This window comes from Telmatherina bonti (genome assembly GCF_933228915.1).
Source record: "Telmatherina bonti genome assembly, chromosome: 3".
NCBI classification, from domain to species: Eukaryota; Metazoa; Chordata; class Actinopteri; order Atheriniformes; family Telmatherinidae; genus Telmatherina; species Telmatherina bonti.
Window position 1 is genome coordinate 22,355,485 of NC_136621.1, and position 18,710 is coordinate 22,374,194.

An 18,710-nucleotide genomic window follows, 5' to 3' on the forward strand; every position below is an offset into this window, starting at 1 on the left:
TGGCAAAAGTTAGTCACCTTGACCTTAGGCACACCAGTAAGATGCTCCTGAGGCACAGTTTACTAACCCAAGCTAAATATCCAAAAAATAGTGATAATGTACTGTAAGAGTCTTATAATCTCCTTATATATGTGTGTGTAAAAGGAAAACATCTTGAATTTCCATTAGGAAAGGTTCAGTATGATTAAGATCTTGTGTTGGTTTCCTGCTATGATCCCTGCTTCCGAGCAAAACCTACGTATTGGGTCATTATGCAGAAGTTAACATATATATATATATATATATATATATATATATATATATATATATATATATATATATATATATATATATATATATATATATATATATATATATATATAGACCCCTATGATGACGACCAACCTGGGCATGAATGTTCCCTTGCCCGGACGCGGGTTACCAGGACCCCCCTCTGGAGCCAGGCCTGGAGGCGGGGTATGAGAGCGAGCGTCTGGTGGCCGGGCCTTCGCCCATGGGGCCCGGTCGGGCTCAGCCCGAAAGGGTTGGATGGATGGATGGATGGATGGATATATATACATATATATATATACATATATATATATATATATATATATATATATATATATATATATATATATATATATATATATATATATATATATATATATAATATGTTTTTGTTTTCTGTGATTGACTGGCAAGCTGTCCAGGGTGTACCCTGCCTTTTGCCCAAAAATTGCTGGGATAGGCTCCAGCTTCGCTGCGACCTTTCATCGGACTAAGCGAATAGGATAATGATTGAATGAATGAATGAATGTTGTTTCCCTTAACTGTCCTTAAAATTTTATATTGCAATTCGGTGCAATTAAGACTGTACAAAACTAAAATGAACTAAGTGGAATTTAATACTGATTTCAGATACCAGACTTGAGCAGTCGTCCATTTGTCTAAAAATATATACTACAGTAGTTCATTCCTATCTAAGCCTCCAGATCTCTTACGTCCACATTGGTAAGAGCTCATAGATTTAGCCAGAGAGCCAGTTTTAAACAGCATAGTATTGAACAATGTATTTTCTGAGAAGTGAGTATTGATTGTGAGAATGTAGCTCACTAAATCCATTCCGATATTGAATAGGCTCTATAGATACTCGGAGGAAAAATTCTATTAAGTTCAACTCAACATCCACCTCCTTTGGAGAGCAGAATCAATCTACTGTGTGTTTCCTACGAGGCTATGCGGCTTGCGTGTGTGGTTGTGTGAGAATGTGAAGATCAGAATGCCATGCTGATAAAAAGCAGCATTTTACACCAACAGACTGACAACATACGTGCACACACTTGTTCACAGATGTTACAACCACTTCACACACCTCTGACATAAGTGAGAAGGGATTCTGGTTGTTGCCAGATGATGAGTAAAGATGCTGAGATGCAGTGTGAGAGAAATCCATGCTTACTGCAACAAAGGCACCACACGCTGGCGGTGAGTCATTAACAGAAGTCACATGCTCCCAGCATGGAAGAGTGCAAAAGGAAAGGAGATGATGTTGGGCTAAAGAAAGAAATATAAATGAGGATAAAGGGCTACACCTATATGCACATAAAATAGTATATTCTGTATGTCTTAATACATACAATATATATGTGTTGCTTCAGTACAGCTTCTTCAATATCAAGTTTATTCATATATTAAGCTTAGTCCTGCACATGTTGTTGTATATAAATACTGCAAATAAACATTTATAACATGTTTGCTTTAATGGTGAGTTAACACTATATAAATAAAAAAAATAAATAAAAAAAAGAGCTGTTCATTGTAAGTGTGCAGATGTGTGCATATCTTGGAAAAACTTTCCTTCAACAGGTTTGTGTCTGTACAGTGAGACGATGTTCTCATACTAGGTGCCAAATTGTGACTGTTGGAAACAATCAGCCGAGAAAGGTAAAATTGTGTATTTAAGTATGTAATATATGACTTGATGTGCCTTCACACCACAACAGTCTGGGAAACTTGGTACGGTGGGGACAAGTAATTTGTAAAAATATTTGGACATTTTTTCAAGTGTTTGCTTTCACACTGCACTTTACTCAAGCTGACCAAACCAGCAGAAGAAAAATCACAGCTATAAAACCTGCTCGCAAACCTTCCACAAAAGAATGACTAACCAAGAGGAAAGAAGGAAAAAAAGCTTTTGTCTGCCAGTCTGACAATCTCCTGTCCCTCCACTGAAGTACTGTAAGCGTGGGTGGGAAGGATGGGAAGAATGTGCATCTGTAGGTGGAAGACCTTTAATTTTTTGGGGGTTCTTTTGATGTTCTTTATGTTTTTCTATTCTTTTTCTTTCTTTTTTTGTGTCCTTCTAAAAATCTGAATCTAAACGTGAGGTACATATAATTCCATACCTCTGATAAATGTTACTGTCATGAACATTGTATTTAAATTGTAAATGAACATGCACTGATCACACTTTTCCAGTCATTTTGACCATTCAAAGCCCTTTAGACTACATGGCACATTCACACACACACACACACTCCCATCTCAACAGACACAGAGGCGGAGGGCTCAGTGTCTTGCCAAAGGACACGTAGACATGTAATCAGGGGAAGCCTGGAGTCAATCCACCAACCTCCTGGTTAGAAAACAACTGATGCTCTGCCCCTCCATGTCCAAGGTGCCCCACGGTGGAGTGCTTTAATTCCCGCGTAGAGGCCCATTTTTATGTTTTGGCTTTTAAGACTGTGTGAGTTGTGTGGTCCTCTGTGTCTTTTATTTGTTTTATTTTTCTTTTTTAGTTATTTTATTGTGTATTTATTTTTAATTGTTTTACCTGTTCTTATTGTTTTAACAGCATTATGATTTCATTTTTTTAATATATTGTGATATTCCGACTCTGCAGCACTTTGGCGACATTCTGTTTTTAAAATGTGCTTTATAAATAAACCGGATTAGATTGGATTGAATATCCCTCCTGAGTCACTGCCCCTGCCTGGCAATGGCATTTTTAAACTTTGTATTTTGGTATCTTTCTGCTCCTCCCTATAAACTATTACCATGTACATTTTTCACCATAGAGCTCCACATTTCTGGCTGGTTTGATGACACAGTGACATTTATGATGAATTTTTCTGGAACCACTGCTGCCGAACAGTGTCCCAAAGCTGAGAAACTGCACTTCACAATTTGTAATTCCAGGAGGACACTGCCATTGAGTTTTAATTTACACACACACTGCAAAAACTCAGCCTTAAGAAACAAGAAAAATATATACAAAAACTAGGTAAATGTTGCTTAAAATAAGATAAATTATCTGCCAACAGAACAAGAAAATTTGGTTTGTAAAGACTTCCCAAAACAAGTAAAAATACTCCTAAAACAAGAGGAATTCTCTGGCATTAAAACTAAGAATTATCATACCTTTAAAAAAAAAAAAGCTTATGTGTACTCAATTAAGATTTTTAATCTTACTTAGATTTCAGTTTTTACAGTGCATCACATACTCCAAAGTGCATGTCAATACACTGGCTGTTCAGATTGAGCATAGTGGCTGATTCAGCAAAGAAACGCAAGATCACATTTTTGGAAGAAGTCAGGAAAGACAAGAGTCAATGCAGGACTGACTTTTACTGTCACAAGAGCTCTCAGTACACTTAGGATGTAAGATGAATGGCGGTTTAGTCTTTGTTAGTGTGTTAAGTGTCACTGAAAAAACTGCTGAGATTTCATGGTGCATTTTTAAAATTTAAGTTAAAAGCAAACAAGTTGCCATTAACAGTGGATAAAAGTTATTCTGGAGCTTTAGTAACTATAAAAGAGTAAAAGTCACATGATTAGAAACGTTATTCAACCTCTTCATGTTGAAGAATAACAACTCAAGCAAACCATCCTGTCCGCAGCAAGAATAAAAACTAAAGACAAATACAAAAAAAATCATAGAACAGAAATACCTTTGTAATATATATGCATTAGTACATGTGTGAAAAAGAATTAATGGAAAAGTCACCGATACAAATATGTCAGTTTTGTATACCTGTAGTATCTGGCATCGGTCCGAAGAGCAGTCGATGTTCTCACAGGGCTGGTACATTCCCAGGGTGATGCAGTTCAGCAGGATCACCATCATACTGACCCGTTCGAACCATGTAGGGATACGTGGTTAAAGACAATGTTGATATATGGAGTGAGACAAAGACCATCAGCTTTCAAACATAGTTCAGCGGAAACATTTTATCTTTGTTTAAATCTCTGAGCTAGATCATGTTAAAACAAAACAAAAAGAATTTAAAAAAAAAAGAAAAAAAAAGCATTCATGAACTGCCTCACTGATTTATTCCCCCTAACCTTAAAGACAACGAGATACAGGAGCTATTTTCCCAAACTACTTTTATTTTGTTTTAGAAAAAATACATGTTTTATTGTCTCAGTTTTTAACTTCTATTGCTTCAACACACAAAAAATATTTCATGTTGGATCATTGAAGTGATCTCTTTTTTGTTACTGAAGCTCTATTAGACCAAAAGGATAGAAGGAGAGCCAGTGAAAGGTAAATATCAAAGCCTACTGTGATATTTGTGATGCCACTTATGGTTTAACATAGATATTATTTCAGCATTTAAAGCTATGGCACGTTGCATTATGCTTCGGATGTGTGCAATTTGAAGCAAGCTATTTACCATTACACTTCATCACTCCCCTGACACTCACACATACACCCCAGATTAAAAAAGATAAATGAGCCGTAGCCAATGCAACAGGTAAATTTCACAGAATTGAATTGCACCATCTTGTGTCAGTCTGTCCTTTAGCAATACAATGAGTTCCTGCTGGTTGGCTGGTTCCTTTAAAGTGGTTCTCGTTTTACTCTCACTAAATTCTACTCAGCAAAAGTCTAATGATGCCAAATATCCTGAGGGTACTGGGCCATGAACAATACATGATTGCAGGAAAAGTTAACAGAACATGCAGAACATGCAAGGCATACCGAGCTGGATGCCAGAAGAAAAACCAAGGAGTTACGGAGTAATTCAGTTTACATTGTTCAGGGAGGAAGTGTACTGCTTGACTAACAAGCAGATGAAGGAGGATATGCTGTATTAGGCTAGGAGGTCCTATCCCTCCCTGAGGCTATGCAGCTTGAGATGTTTAAATGCTCCCCCAGCTGCCCATAACACACTGCCTAAGAGAGGGAAGCAACCTCAGCAAGAAATGAGGCAGGAAAACGGCGAAGCTGTTCTTCTCTCAGCACACCTCACCGCAGGTTCGAACAGACAGTTTTCCCATGAAAGGCTGCATTCTCAACATGTTTCTTTTGGCCCTGGCTGAACCTTCCTACAAAGAAATGGATTACTGTAGATATCACAGCATGGATAAAGATAGGTTATGAGTGGGCAAAACGCATGAATACGCATAAACACATGCGCAGAGGCTTGTACACAAACACCCACTTGTCAATACTCACAAGAGCAGAAAAGCACACACGTGAAAAACAACCAACAGGTTCAAATGCATAAACGTTAGCATTCATCCACCCACACTTAAGCACACATTCCCATGGTTTCTTTTACTCTCACACACACACACACACACACACACACACACACACACACACACACACACACACACACAGAGCCATTGAGTCTCATATTAAATCAATGCGTGTCAGCTGAGGGGCATTATATGAAGTAAAATATTCACCACTTCGGGGAGGCATGTTTAATATTAATGTCTCATAGGCTACAATAGACATGTGAGAGGTTAAGAGGAAAAATTTGTCATATAATACGACTTTAACCAAGCTGACCTCCCACACGGCAGTGGCACACTGATATCACTGTGTGACACTGTTTTAATTGGATTACACCTTTTTCATCATACTTTTCTACCACTGAGTTGTGTTGTTAATTGCACACAAATGCATATCGAGGCAAAACCACTGAGATACAAAAAAAAAAAAAAAAAAAAAAATTAATGAATACACTGTTTTCAATATTTATTCATCTCAGATAATAATATACATGCAACATATTATAAGTCATACCTGGATCAAATCAAACTAGATTACATCAAAAAGATCAATGTGACATGTGTCCTATCGTCATTAGACATGTCCCTTCCTTTATTAAAGTAACTTTACTTTAAATTGTGTGTATTCACTCACTGTTTTGCTGCCATATTATACTTAAAGTATTGATCAAAAGTTGGGTATCAAAAAACTGCTTGGTTTAGATGACAAAAAACAATCATGAGGTGTCAAGTAACAAGAAAAGTGGGGAACGGAATTAAATTGTATTGGTAAGGTATTTGAAACAGTTTATTCAGTTAAATGTAAAGTAAACATCTTGCCTTATGCATGTCAAAACTAGACTTCATGTTGATAGGCTTCTGTGATGTCACCTTGTAAATTAAATTTTACTACAGAGGGAATGAATAATTCATGCTTGTTTGATGTTGTGCCATGTTTTTTTTTTTTTTTTTTTTTGTTAGGCTGATAGCTTTATGTTTTTACCAGTCCCTGATAAAACCAATAAAAAACAAACAAACAAACAAACAAACAAAAAAGCAAACCAGTAAAAAAGAAAAAAATCACAAGTATAAGTAATGGTTTAAATTCAAGTTTTCATTTAATTACAACTGTTAGGAAAACATGTTACTAATTCGATTAACTGTGTCTGAAAAAAGAAGAAAAAATACAATATGATATTTTTATTTCTACAAAAGGATTTTTTTGTAGAAAAAGATTCGTTATGTGCCTTATATGACCTAAATTTTTAATATTCATGAGTTTAAAAATATGAGGTAGTGTTTATTTGGTTGATATAAAGACTGATATAATTTGGTTTGGCCATTTGGTTAGGTAAATGCAGTATTTTTTCAGAAGTTTATCATGTGTTTGGTGCTCTCTGGGGAATGTATTTTATTTTTAAATAAAAAGACAAAGTTTGATCCCCATGATATAGTTAAATCAACTGCATATTCCCCAACAAGACAAAACTGAAATGATATTGTCATTCCGTATGCAGGAACATACCGCTACTAATACAAAGACATTTTTGACACTGCAGCTTTTTGTGTGTCACATTTAATGAGGACAGAGAAATAATCTGCAGGTATCAATGGGCTTGTGGGAGTCCTTCCGGACATTTCCTGAGAAGACAGCCTCACACACCAAAAGCAAATTTTTCCAAGGCATAAAGACACTTTAATGTGAATACTATACCACATAAAACTGAGGGTCAGCACTTTCTTATTTTTCCGCTCAGAATAAGGATGACAGCCTTTGGGCTGTGAGGATTATCTGGGGGTTATTTCCACTGGCAAATGCTGTCTTCAAAAGCAGCCTCCACTAGCTGCTAAAGTAACCATATTCCCAAACACCCTCTCATTTACACAACCCATACATGAGCAGCTTTTAACAAAATTTAATTCTGCCTCTCAACACTTCTGAAACATGAATTAATTAGTAAAGGTACCTTGGAAAAAGGCTCTGTGTTTGTTTTTCTCCATAATGGAAAAAAACTTTACATCCACACCACGAAGAGATGGATTTCAAAGCACAAATATCCATAACAGAAGGGATATTTAACTCAGAAGTTGTTGGATAAAAATTGTTTCATCCTAAAAAAAACTTTAATCATATTTGTTGTCGAGTCAAAGACAGATTGTGAAGTAGCTCGAATCCATCCTGCAGTAGTCGTTATGACTGGAAGATCCTAAAAAAAAACCACACCATTTGAGTATTTGGAAACACAATTACATAAGATGATTATTTGCACTATACAACTGACATTTTTATTTAATCACTGCTAAATAGCTTAACATGTAGTAAATGTTATCTATCTATCTATCTATCTATCTATCTATCTATCTATCTATCTATGTATTAGGTCTGTGCATCTTCACTTGTCTCACTATTAAATCGATTATGATTATTTTGTCAATAATTTGATCCGATTTCACAATGCATCACTGTATTGCATCCTCAATTTTATTTATCACTGCACATTGCAACAATCAACTGATACAAGTAATCTAATAACTTCCCTTTATTCACAACTACTTTCGAGATTCTGAATGAACATGACTTCAGTCTGAAGACTTCGGACAGGTATGTAGCACAATTAACTTCATAAAAGAAAATATCTAACTGTTAACATAAATGTCTAAATATTTAAACTGTCAACTATAATTAATAGTCCAGGCCCAGCTATGTACAGCTTTTGTGTGAAAATGGCCATTTTCACACAATAAAACAACAGGGCACTTGCCAGATGGACTACCATTATTTTAAATTGTGAACTGACATAAATAGTGAGCCTACCTATTGTGTAAAAACAATGTGTCTGGAAAGGCCAACATGACTGGATACAGGGCACTTCCTAAATATGCCAAATGACACAAACATGACTCACTTAGGATTTGGGAATTTGTAGGTCTTTCTGTAAGTACACTAGCTGATCCACATGTTCTGGTTTGAGAGTGCTTCTTTTTGCAGTAACCAGATCTCCTGCAGGAGGAGGAAACCTGCTATGCGGACACACTTGTGCCTTGGAAACACAAGTTTTGCTTTAACATCTGGGAGAGCAGGGGAATGTGATCTCATTGACACGCTGCTAGTTCAAAGGGTCCTCAGTGAGAAAGAGAGATGGGACTCTACAGTGCCCTCTGATTTCCTCCTTAGCTCTGGTGAAGGAGTTCTTGGGTTTTACTGTCTCTTCAGTGTGAGTAAAGAAGTGTCCAAGTAAGCTCAAAGCAGTAATGAGGAGTTGTGCATTTACTGGAGCAATGAGTTCTTTAGTGCATTCTCTGCATTTGTCACACCTTTTTCAGATGAGAGCGTAAAAGTCCGACTGTACTTTTCTCACTTCAGGAGACAGCAAAACAGCATAGATTGCAGGTTGATTTTTCAAGAATCTTTTCAGCTTGACATATGCTCTGTTCCATCTATTAGGAATGTTCTTTATCACCTTATCGTGTTCCAGGCCAAGCAATTTCTGTTTCACTTTTAGAGTGAGGTTTACTATAGTTCTATGGTGGAAGAATGCCGATGTCTTCAGATTCTGTCCAGGGGTCTGTAGAGCATTAACACTTTAAGTACCCGATGGGCTGTGAAGTTCAGTGTATGGGTAAAGTTTTCATGGGGGAATTTTCCAACTTGCGCTGCAATCACCATAGTAGATGAATTGTCACAAACAACACATCTTTTCCTGATAGCTGCCATTCTTCCATAACATGAAACAGTAATTCCATCAAACCGAAACTCAAATAGCTCTTGTCTGCCGAATATGTGAAAGCATTTGCGAGTCTTCAGTAATGTAATGTGCCATTATTGTTACGTGGGACTGCATCGAAAAAGAGAAAAATCAGATGAGTCCAGCTTTGCTCATTGATGCCATTCGTTGTATAGTACAGGTATGACTTTTTCTGTAAAGTGGCTACATGATTGTAAGTTATTGTGGCTCCAACATCTTCAACGTCTTCAAATCCCACGTTCTCCACTACCAAATAAATCTGTCGATCCTTGCCTTGAAAAGCAGCCAAAGCCTGTGAGATTCTCTTTCCTTCACCAGAGTTGAGAGCATCTCAAAAATTCTTGGTTGGGCTGGGTTCGCTGTTTCTTTTATTGTTGATGGTGTTAGCTTCTCCAAACAAAAACAGCTAATCTGCTTCCTTATGTTAGCGGTATTTCCAAGGTATTTTATTTTACTATGACAGGTTTTACAGAAAGCTTATGTCTTGTCTAAAATTGCGCTATAAATTGTGCTAGCTCTATTCACTTGCAACTCAATATTTTCTTCCTTTTCTGGATGACACACAGTGATTTGTTGCACTTCCGCCTCCAAATCGTTAGGAGTGTGGACCGGAATTTTGCTCATGGTGCCGATGCCTGAAAATAAGTAACATTGTATAACTTATAATTGGTTATCTTTCTCACTGTATCAATGAACAATTGTCCACTTCCACATTGAGAAGCATCATAAAAATGACATCTGCATGATCTATTTATCTACCTATCTATCTATATAGATGTTTAAAATGGTAAAGATTGACTAACTAAATAGTCATTTAAATTATTCAGTCTTGAAATCTTGACATGCCGCTACATCTGCAAAACAAAGGTAAAACAAAGCTTTATCTAATGCTGCAGAATAATAAAAAAAAAGAAAACATCCCAGAGCTTGTTGAAAAGAAATCCAAGATTTAAAAAGGCCAGAATTCGGTGCCACTGGGGACCATTACCAAGCAGATGCGGATGTGCCGAAAGCATCAGTGTGACAGAGCTGGGAAGAGCTGGGGGCCTGAGAGTGTGCAGCAGCGGGAACTAAATGAATTCTTAATACCTCACTGCTTGGTATCACTCTTTCTTACCCTTCCCCGATGCCTCTCTATTTTGTCTATATTTTGCCTCCCCTCTCTTGATTTTATTGTTTCCAAAGAGACACACAGGAAGCAAATGACTTCAGGTTTCTATGGCGACCTATCGACTTTCAAATAAAGTAAATTTTGGTAGAATGTAAATGAAAAGAGAAGGAGACAGGGAGAGAATATTTTATAACCCAGATTTGTGTACTGTAGGGCTAAAAAAGTAATGCAATTTGGGGGTACTTTCTTTTCAAAGTTCAAACATCCAGTTGAAAGTAGGGTACCACTGGACATCTGTAACCCACTGAAGTTAATAATTACTTTCAACCGATGTTCCTTGGACCATAGTCTTTGTAAACAGCTTAAAACTCAGGGCAGAAACCAAATTGCAAGTGGAATATATAACTGATGCAGGTAGATGGTATACTGCAGTGAGGAAAAGAAACGTTTTGGGCTCTATTACAGTAGAAACAAGAAACTTTCAAAAGTTTGGTCAAATGAATCACATTCTCAGTAGATGCTAGAGTTGACATGTTGCATATAATCAAATTAAGCCTCCAATTTACACAAAGAACATGGACAAAATAAAGGCTGATGCATAAATAAAGACTCCATGCAGTCAAATGTTTAAGTGTGAGAAAATCTTTTGATCCATAGTAAAATCCAGGTGTAATCTGGTGTTTAATGGGATTTGCTCTGACTCTCCATTTTATATAACTCAGTGATTGTTTCATATGGCATATTGTGTGGGGATTTGGGGAAACACTTTCTATGCAAACACAAATTCTGTATTTACTATTACTTCACCAAATAAAGAGCAAACAGATATGTCAGACCATTACAATACTGGGCCTAGTAACAACAGTCAGTACTCCATTAGTAATTTAACCAAATGCATGCCTTATTAAATCTCTCAGGAAAATATTCAGTTATGTTTACTACCTAATTTGTATAAATGCTTTCTTAACAGGGTGAAAAGGTTTAATGCCTGCATAATCCTGTGATCTACATAGTGTAGGGTTGTAGCCCTTAGTTCAGTCTACCAATGTTTCATGGTGCAGTCATGCACCATGATCATCATGCAATCTTTTTTATTGAGGCTGTATGCTGGATTCTGGAATTGAGCTACTCTAGCCCCTCTCTTCACACTTGTTGTGCATTTAGGGATCAGGATTCAGGTTCAGCGGAATGCTGTTGCTACATCAGCTGAAGACTGCTTCCATAAAGGTATCACTCTCCTGTTGTTTCACTGTATGTTGCCTCTGAACCTCCAGGTGGATCTTCTTATTCACATTCTACTCAGCCCACTGCCTCCCAAATACCACTTCCTACGAATTCAATATTCAGAGATTTGTGTTCTTCCATCCTCTGCTAAATTAACCTGCTTGTCACCACAATAAATCTTATTTTGGTGTTTCAACTGTATTTTGCCACATTATGACTGCCCTTAAAATTACTTGAGAGATTGAGCCAGAAGACAGAAGGTTCAAAGATCTCAGTGAACAGACATTATTCAAGGTTTCTGCAGAGTGAGCTGGCTAACAGTTGATGTATGGGGCATGCCATTTCTCTGTGGCAAAAACTGGATCCTGGGGCATGTAGACCCCAGACAGACCTTCAACACACTGGTGGAGTTTTTTGTCTCTTCTCACCCTGGAAAATCTTGGAGTTTCCTCAGAAGCTTGAGACTGTTACAGCATACATGTTATGAGTTGGGTTCAGATAAGTGGAATGAAATGAACAGATATGCTTTTGACGTTACTATAAAAATGGATAAAATTGGCAAGCCAATTGTCCATCCATCCATCTTCTGCCGCTTATCCGGGGTCGGGTCGCGGGGGCAGCAGCCTAAGCAGGGATGCCCAGACTTCCCTTTCCCCAGCCACATTTGCCAACTCTGCGCGGGGATCCCGATGCGTTCCCAGGCCAGCCGAGAGATATAATCCCTCCAGCGTGTCCTGGGTCTTCCCCGGGGTCTTCTCCCAGAGGGACGTGCCTGGAACACCTCACCAGGGAGGCGTCCAGGAGGCATCCTGACCAGATGCCCGAGCCACCTCAACTGGTTCCTCTCGATGCGGAGGAGCAGCGGCTCTACTCTGAGCCCCTCCCGCATGACTGAGCTCCTCACCCTATCTCTAAGGAAGAGCCCGGCCTCCCTGCAGAGGAAAACCATTTTAGCCGCCTGTATACGAGATCTCGTTCTTTTGGTCACGACCCACACCTAATGACCATAGGTGAGGGTAAGATCGACTGGTAAATCAGCCTCAGCTCCTTCTTCACCACGACAGACCGACGCAGAGTCTGCATTACTGCAGACGCCGCCAATTGTCCTACTAGGAGAATTTTAACATCAAACAATCTTACAATATTATTAGATGATTAATAACAGAGCTAAAGCAACTATCTTTTTCTCCAACCATAAACTTACAGATCTATAAGCCACACAATGAATATTAATATTAAATCAACATTTCAGATCTGTACTGCAAAGTTGGATTATTTCTTATTGAGGTAGCTTCAGGGTCAAATCCGGGTTTTCCATCCTACGATGCTTGTTCATTTCTTAAACCATCATGGTAACTTGTGCCTAATGCCCAACTGGATCCAGGGTAGGTTGTGCCCTGGAAAAGAAGTCAACTCGTGTAAAAACACTACTTCTTGATCAATCAGTTCTCTTGGAAAATTGCCTGCCCATTCTTAGAACAATCCTGTTGATATTGAGACAGAAGCGCTTATTAAATAGAACCTTGTCACTGACTACTTCAAAATATGTTGTTTTTTTTACTTGTTCTTGACAAAGGGTTGCATGAGAAATAATGACATCAATAATAATAAAGTCGTGAATTTCAGAAATGTGTAACTACTCATGCCATCACAGCAAGGAATTAATGTTCCAATACAAAATTTGCTCACATGTGGCTGCACTGAGAAAGCGCTCTTCCCTAAAAGTTTGTGCCGTAAAAGTGGAACTGCATAATCACAGCGCTGTTCAGTTATTTAGTCTAATGAGTTAGTGGTGTAATAGTCTCTCAAGAAGTGGACATATAAAAATTTTTTTAAAAAAAGTAGAATAAAAGTTGCCCAGAATACGCAGTTTCAGAAACAGTGACATGTAGGCCTACATGTCACTGTCCTGTTGGAGAGTGTCGGTATTAGTGTGGTGAGAACTTGAACATCATCTAAAGCTGATGTTCAGCCGTGTACCTTATCCAAAGATGTTTTCAGACTCGAAGATGTTTGATGATACCATGTACAGCAGATAATAGCATATTAGCATATCAAGAACACTTTATTACATTTTTTTTTTTTTTCACAATTTGTCCTGATATTTACTGAAACCTGTCTCATCGCATGTCAATTTGCCAGTTTTTTCAGCTGTTTTAGAGTGATACTTACTTTTTAAGCATTTAATGCTACTGACTGGACAAGTTCTTTAATGATGTTGGCTGCAATCAAATTCAAATTTAACTTTTGTTTGTTTGTTTTATTTTTTAAGTTTGAAAGAATAAAATGCATCAAACAACTGAAATGTTTAATAAGTTTTATTAGGAGTAAAATGTTGGTTAATAAGATTTGCAACTTATTGAATCATGTTCTTACTTTGTTTTACTATGTTTTTACATTTTAACCAGCCTAACTGTTCTTGCATTGTTAGGTAGTGTAAGATGGATAAAACTGTCCCACGGTTATGGCTATAGTTATTTTGGTATGATCATTTTAAATCATATGCTAATTTAATCAGCTGTAAGGTTTAAGGATGCTTTCATTTACTTTTAACATAGATTCTCAAGTATATAGATTCTCTTTTATGTAAGTTCATTTTACTAGCTCACTCTCTCCTGTCCAACCTCTTCTCAATCTCAATAATTTTCAGGAAGGGTGAAACATCTTTTCTTTTTTTGGAATTTTCTATCAGGAGTTCTTCGATCCATTACAGCTGACTGGATAAAGAGAGAATGGAATGTGTGTTTGTGTGTGTGGTAATGTGTGTTCTGGACAGCAGTAAATGTCATGGGATATCATACGGTAATGCTTCACAGCATCCCATGTCAGCTCGTTTTTGTTCCCTAAGCTGTCAGGTCAGAGGATTGTTCTTACATTCACACACATACTCAAACACACACCAAGACACAAGGAACTTAAATGTTGAATGAATAATGATCAAGATTACAGATGCAACAGGAGTCATTATTTCTTCAGTGAGTGTGATTGGTCATTAGTATGCTGCCTTGTATCCCTTCAGCTAGTTTCATCCTTATATTTCCCCCAACATGGATTGATACTGATGTTTCGTTAAACGGGTGAGGAAGCCTTTGAAGGTAATTCTTGCATTGACATTGCATTGTAAGTGAAATTAATCTTAATATACCAATTATTACCCACAAAACTGGCATTTGCAGAAATCTTTGTGTTACAAAGATGTGTCTGTGAGGTCTCCATGACAAGGTTGTTGCTACACAGTTCATCTTTCATGTGAGCCCTTCACATGAATCTGCAAAACCATACATTGACAACTGATGACAAACCGCAAGTACTTGTAGAAATAAGATTAATCCAGAAGCACCCAGTAAGCACAGACTTCCTAAAGGCCATTGCATTTTTTTCTTCCCAATGATTGTCAGCATTATTTTTTAATTAGCAAATGTAATGGCAAAATTATCCCCACCTCCCTGTAGTAAAGAATCCTGTCAAAAATTCCTGGATACAGGTGGTGAGCCAGAGCATCCAATCAATTGTTCATTATTCCATTTCTGAAATTTGCTGAAAATTTAATCAAAATCCATTAAAAATTGTTTGAGTTAAACAGCTAACAGGCACACAGACAAACCAACACAGCAAATTACAAAAAACTGTCATGCCGTAGGTGAAAAAAAAGAATGTAATATTCAGGTGTTATATCTTGAGGAAGATGACAAGATATTGCTATACCTATAGATGACACGGATCTGATCATTTTCATTTTTACACATAACTAATAAACATGATTAGACTAGAGGAGCAAACCAGAAGGGACCTTAGAATCCAAAATAATTTTGGTCAAATAAAATATACAATTCACAAGTGAACATATAGCAACGCCACTTCAAGCATAAATAAGTTTTCTCTTAATTCATACATTCTACGCCTGAAGTGATTGTGAACATGTACATGTAGTAATTGCCTCCCAAAAAGCTTTTAATCTTCATACGTTCAAGTAAGTCAATAACAGTTTTGCATCCCAGTAGACTTGCATCCCAAGTCAAAAGTATCAGTTTCAGAGTCAAGATTTGTCCATGGACTCATGTAAAAAAAAATTTTTTTTTAACCTGATAACTAATAATTAATAAGTTCATAATATCATTTCTCAAGTAAAAATGAGATACTAACTCTTTCCCTTGAACTATTTTTAGAAAAGTAGTTTTGATTCAAATCTGTTTGTTGGCTTGGAAAGTCTGCTTCATTTGGGGAAATTTGAATGCGTCAAGGGCTGCACGGTGGCACGGTGGTTAGCACTGTGGCCTCACAGCAAGAAGGTCACTGGTTCAATCTGGTTCATTCTGCTCCCATCTTTGCAATACATTTCTGCATGGATACACCCCCGTACACCTGAAACGAGTCCCCAATCGAAGCTTAGCGAACTAACGCAGGTTTGGTGAATTTAAAGCTTGTTACATACTTCAAAATTTAAAACCTCATGACTGAACCATATATTATTTTCTAAATATTGTACTTGCAAACTTAAAATTGGCAGTTTTTATGCCATCTATTTACATCAGCTATTTATTTATTTTTTTTAATATGGGACTAGAGCTGCCAAAGGTCAAAGTAAACCAGCCTTATTTGTTCCCAGATGTTCAGCAACGGATTCATTAACACTTTTAAATTATAGACTATACAGGGAATTTTTAGAATATGAAATTATATATATATATATATATATATATATATATATATATATATATATATATATGTATATTTATTTAATTATTATTGGGGTGTGTGTGTGTGTGTGAATATATAAACGCAACTTTCCGCTTCCTCAATCTCTGAGTTCTTTGTCTGTGTCTCCTACTCTCTTTCTTTCCCAGATGACCTGTGCACAGCTGCCGAACAGAGAGACGAGCTCTGTCGTGTTGCTGTGGCAACTAGTGCTGTACAAAATATTAAGAACCCTCTATGTTGCGTGTGCATTACCCATTGCATACTTTCTATCTGCACTTATCATTTTTAGAGAGAAAAACACTGTGACTTTGTATGTCTTCAAATCATAATTATGTCCAAAAGTGCAATTGCTCAGTGTTAGGAGATAATTTTACTTTAGTGGAAGCAGTTGGCCCAGATGAAATAATTTCCTTAATAAATGGTAAATTTTTACAGCAAGTTTTCTGTAGACTTTCACCACCAATTACAGGAAGAACTGGGCAGACCTGCCTTAATGGCATGTTTTGAATCTTCAGTGCTATTTTAGGTTGCATAACACACCAGTAATGCATGGAGCATGGTAAACGGTAAAACCCTGATCAGGAAAAGGGACAGAAAATGAAAGAAAATGCCACTTAAAATAATCAGTCATATTGTACCGGCAAGCAGCAACTTGAGTGAGTCAGACTATAGTTCTTCTTAATAATGTCCGCATGACAAATTACCACTTGGAATAGAATTTATTCTATGAGTCCAAAGTTTTGCTCACATGCATACTCAGCTAAAATATACAAAAAAGGGAGAATGATTATTTCGATCGATAATTTTGCAGTTACCTCCTGGAAATGGATGGAAGTCGATAATGTGGGAGTGATGGTGCAGTGATGGTGAGATAAGGGGAATGGAGGTAACAGAAAAACACTTAGTGTGCAATTCAAGATAGAATCCTGCATTTAAGACAGGAAAAGACCCAAACAAACAGATTATCTATTTTTTTAGACCATCTGGTAGGATTTGCTGTGCTTTCCATTTACAACCCACACCCCACCCCACCCTCCCTTTCAATCACATGGCAATAATATGATGTGGCTGCAAAGTGTGTAGGCTTCCTCTTCTGCCCACGATCACACTTGCTCAATATTTCTACCCCTCAGCATGGCTATGCTATGCTTGTATAACTGAGAGCAAAATCCACACGAGCAGACTGACCAGTAATTACACAATGCAATACTCGCTGTGCTAAAAATACTGTGAGCGTTGTCAGCCAGCAGTAGGAAATATAACAAAAAAAGAAAATGTTCTATCAATGTTGGTTACTGCTGTAGAGTTGGATCCATTTACATTTTGTTCAATGGCAGGGAGATTCAGAAGTATCACTGCATGCTTAAAAGTTTCAAATAGACAGAGACTGATGGATACCATGGAAAAGTTTTCATTTCAAGCTGATATCAATGTATAGAGTGCATTAAACTCAAAATGTGAAAGATAAAAGTTTGTGTTAGTTCTGGTGTTAGTTGCGGTATTAAGGTTTTTTTTCAGTGGCAGAAATGTATGTCAATTTGTATATGTTGCTATGCAACAGCTGCAACTTCAAAGTTGCTGGTATCTCATAAACAGAGGGCTGTTTGTCATGGCAAAATCCTTAAAACAAAAAATTGGGTGAAATTTGGGACAGTGTAAGTTTATTCATTAAAAAAATAAATCATATTTCATCTCAAAACATATATACGTAATTAGTACAAGGAAATTGGTCCACTTCACCAATCGAAGCGGGCAGGTAAAGTTAGACCTTCCTTCAATGGGAGCAGGCCAACATCACTAACTGGTGGTTAAACACCCTAAATAGAGTTCAGGAATTTGTCTTCTTTTTAATGTTGATCATGACATTTAACTCTGCAGGTCATCCGTGAAAAATATCTTAATTCTGATTTACATAATCATAAGTCTATATGTGAATTGTTCCATGTATATAAACACAGTAAGAACCATAAACATGCAGTCTGCACACTTAATGATATCATAGACTATACTGTGTTAAGCCAGCACTTTCAGCAAATCGTTTTACTTTTTATCATTTCAATATATTAAAAAATTAGTACTTGCTTGAAAAGATAATGCACTTTTTGTAGAGTACATTTTGTCTGTCTATCTACAATTTTACTTAAATTTGGTGTTTGTGCACTTTCTCCCCCACTAAACATCGCTGCTATAAATCCCACCTTTTAAGCTATTTCATCCGTAGTGATTGACTCTGCTTTTTGTTTCTCTTCAACATAATTGCCTGGTCCTGCTGTTATGTTGAAAGAGCTAACACCTGGCGCCGCTAGTGGTAGAGGACAGTGTTAATGGTGATAGCAGTTGGCTGTGCCGCTAGAACCTCAGGAGCCCAGAAAAGAAAGGAAGACATCCATCATCCATTTTCTTAACCGCTTAGTCCAATTCAGGGTGACAGGGAAACTACAGCC

The 18,710-nt window shown here is 37.2% G+C and overlaps 1 protein-coding gene across 1 annotated transcript in view; it reads right to left on the reverse strand.

The window, feature by feature from the left end:
• Positions 1 to 18,710, reverse strand: part of cacna1ib (calcium voltage-gated channel subunit alpha1 Ib) — a gene marked incomplete at its 3' end in the record, with an annotated part of 171,149 nt that overhangs the window by 134,767 nt on the left and 17,672 nt on the right. Inside the window, exon 2 of the mRNA XM_079263089.1 lies at positions 4,016 to 4,127. Within this exon, the coding sequence (XP_079119215.1) occupies positions 4,016 to 4,127 (112 nt within the window). The remainder of the gene's footprint in view (positions 1 to 4,015; positions 4,128 to 18,710) is intronic.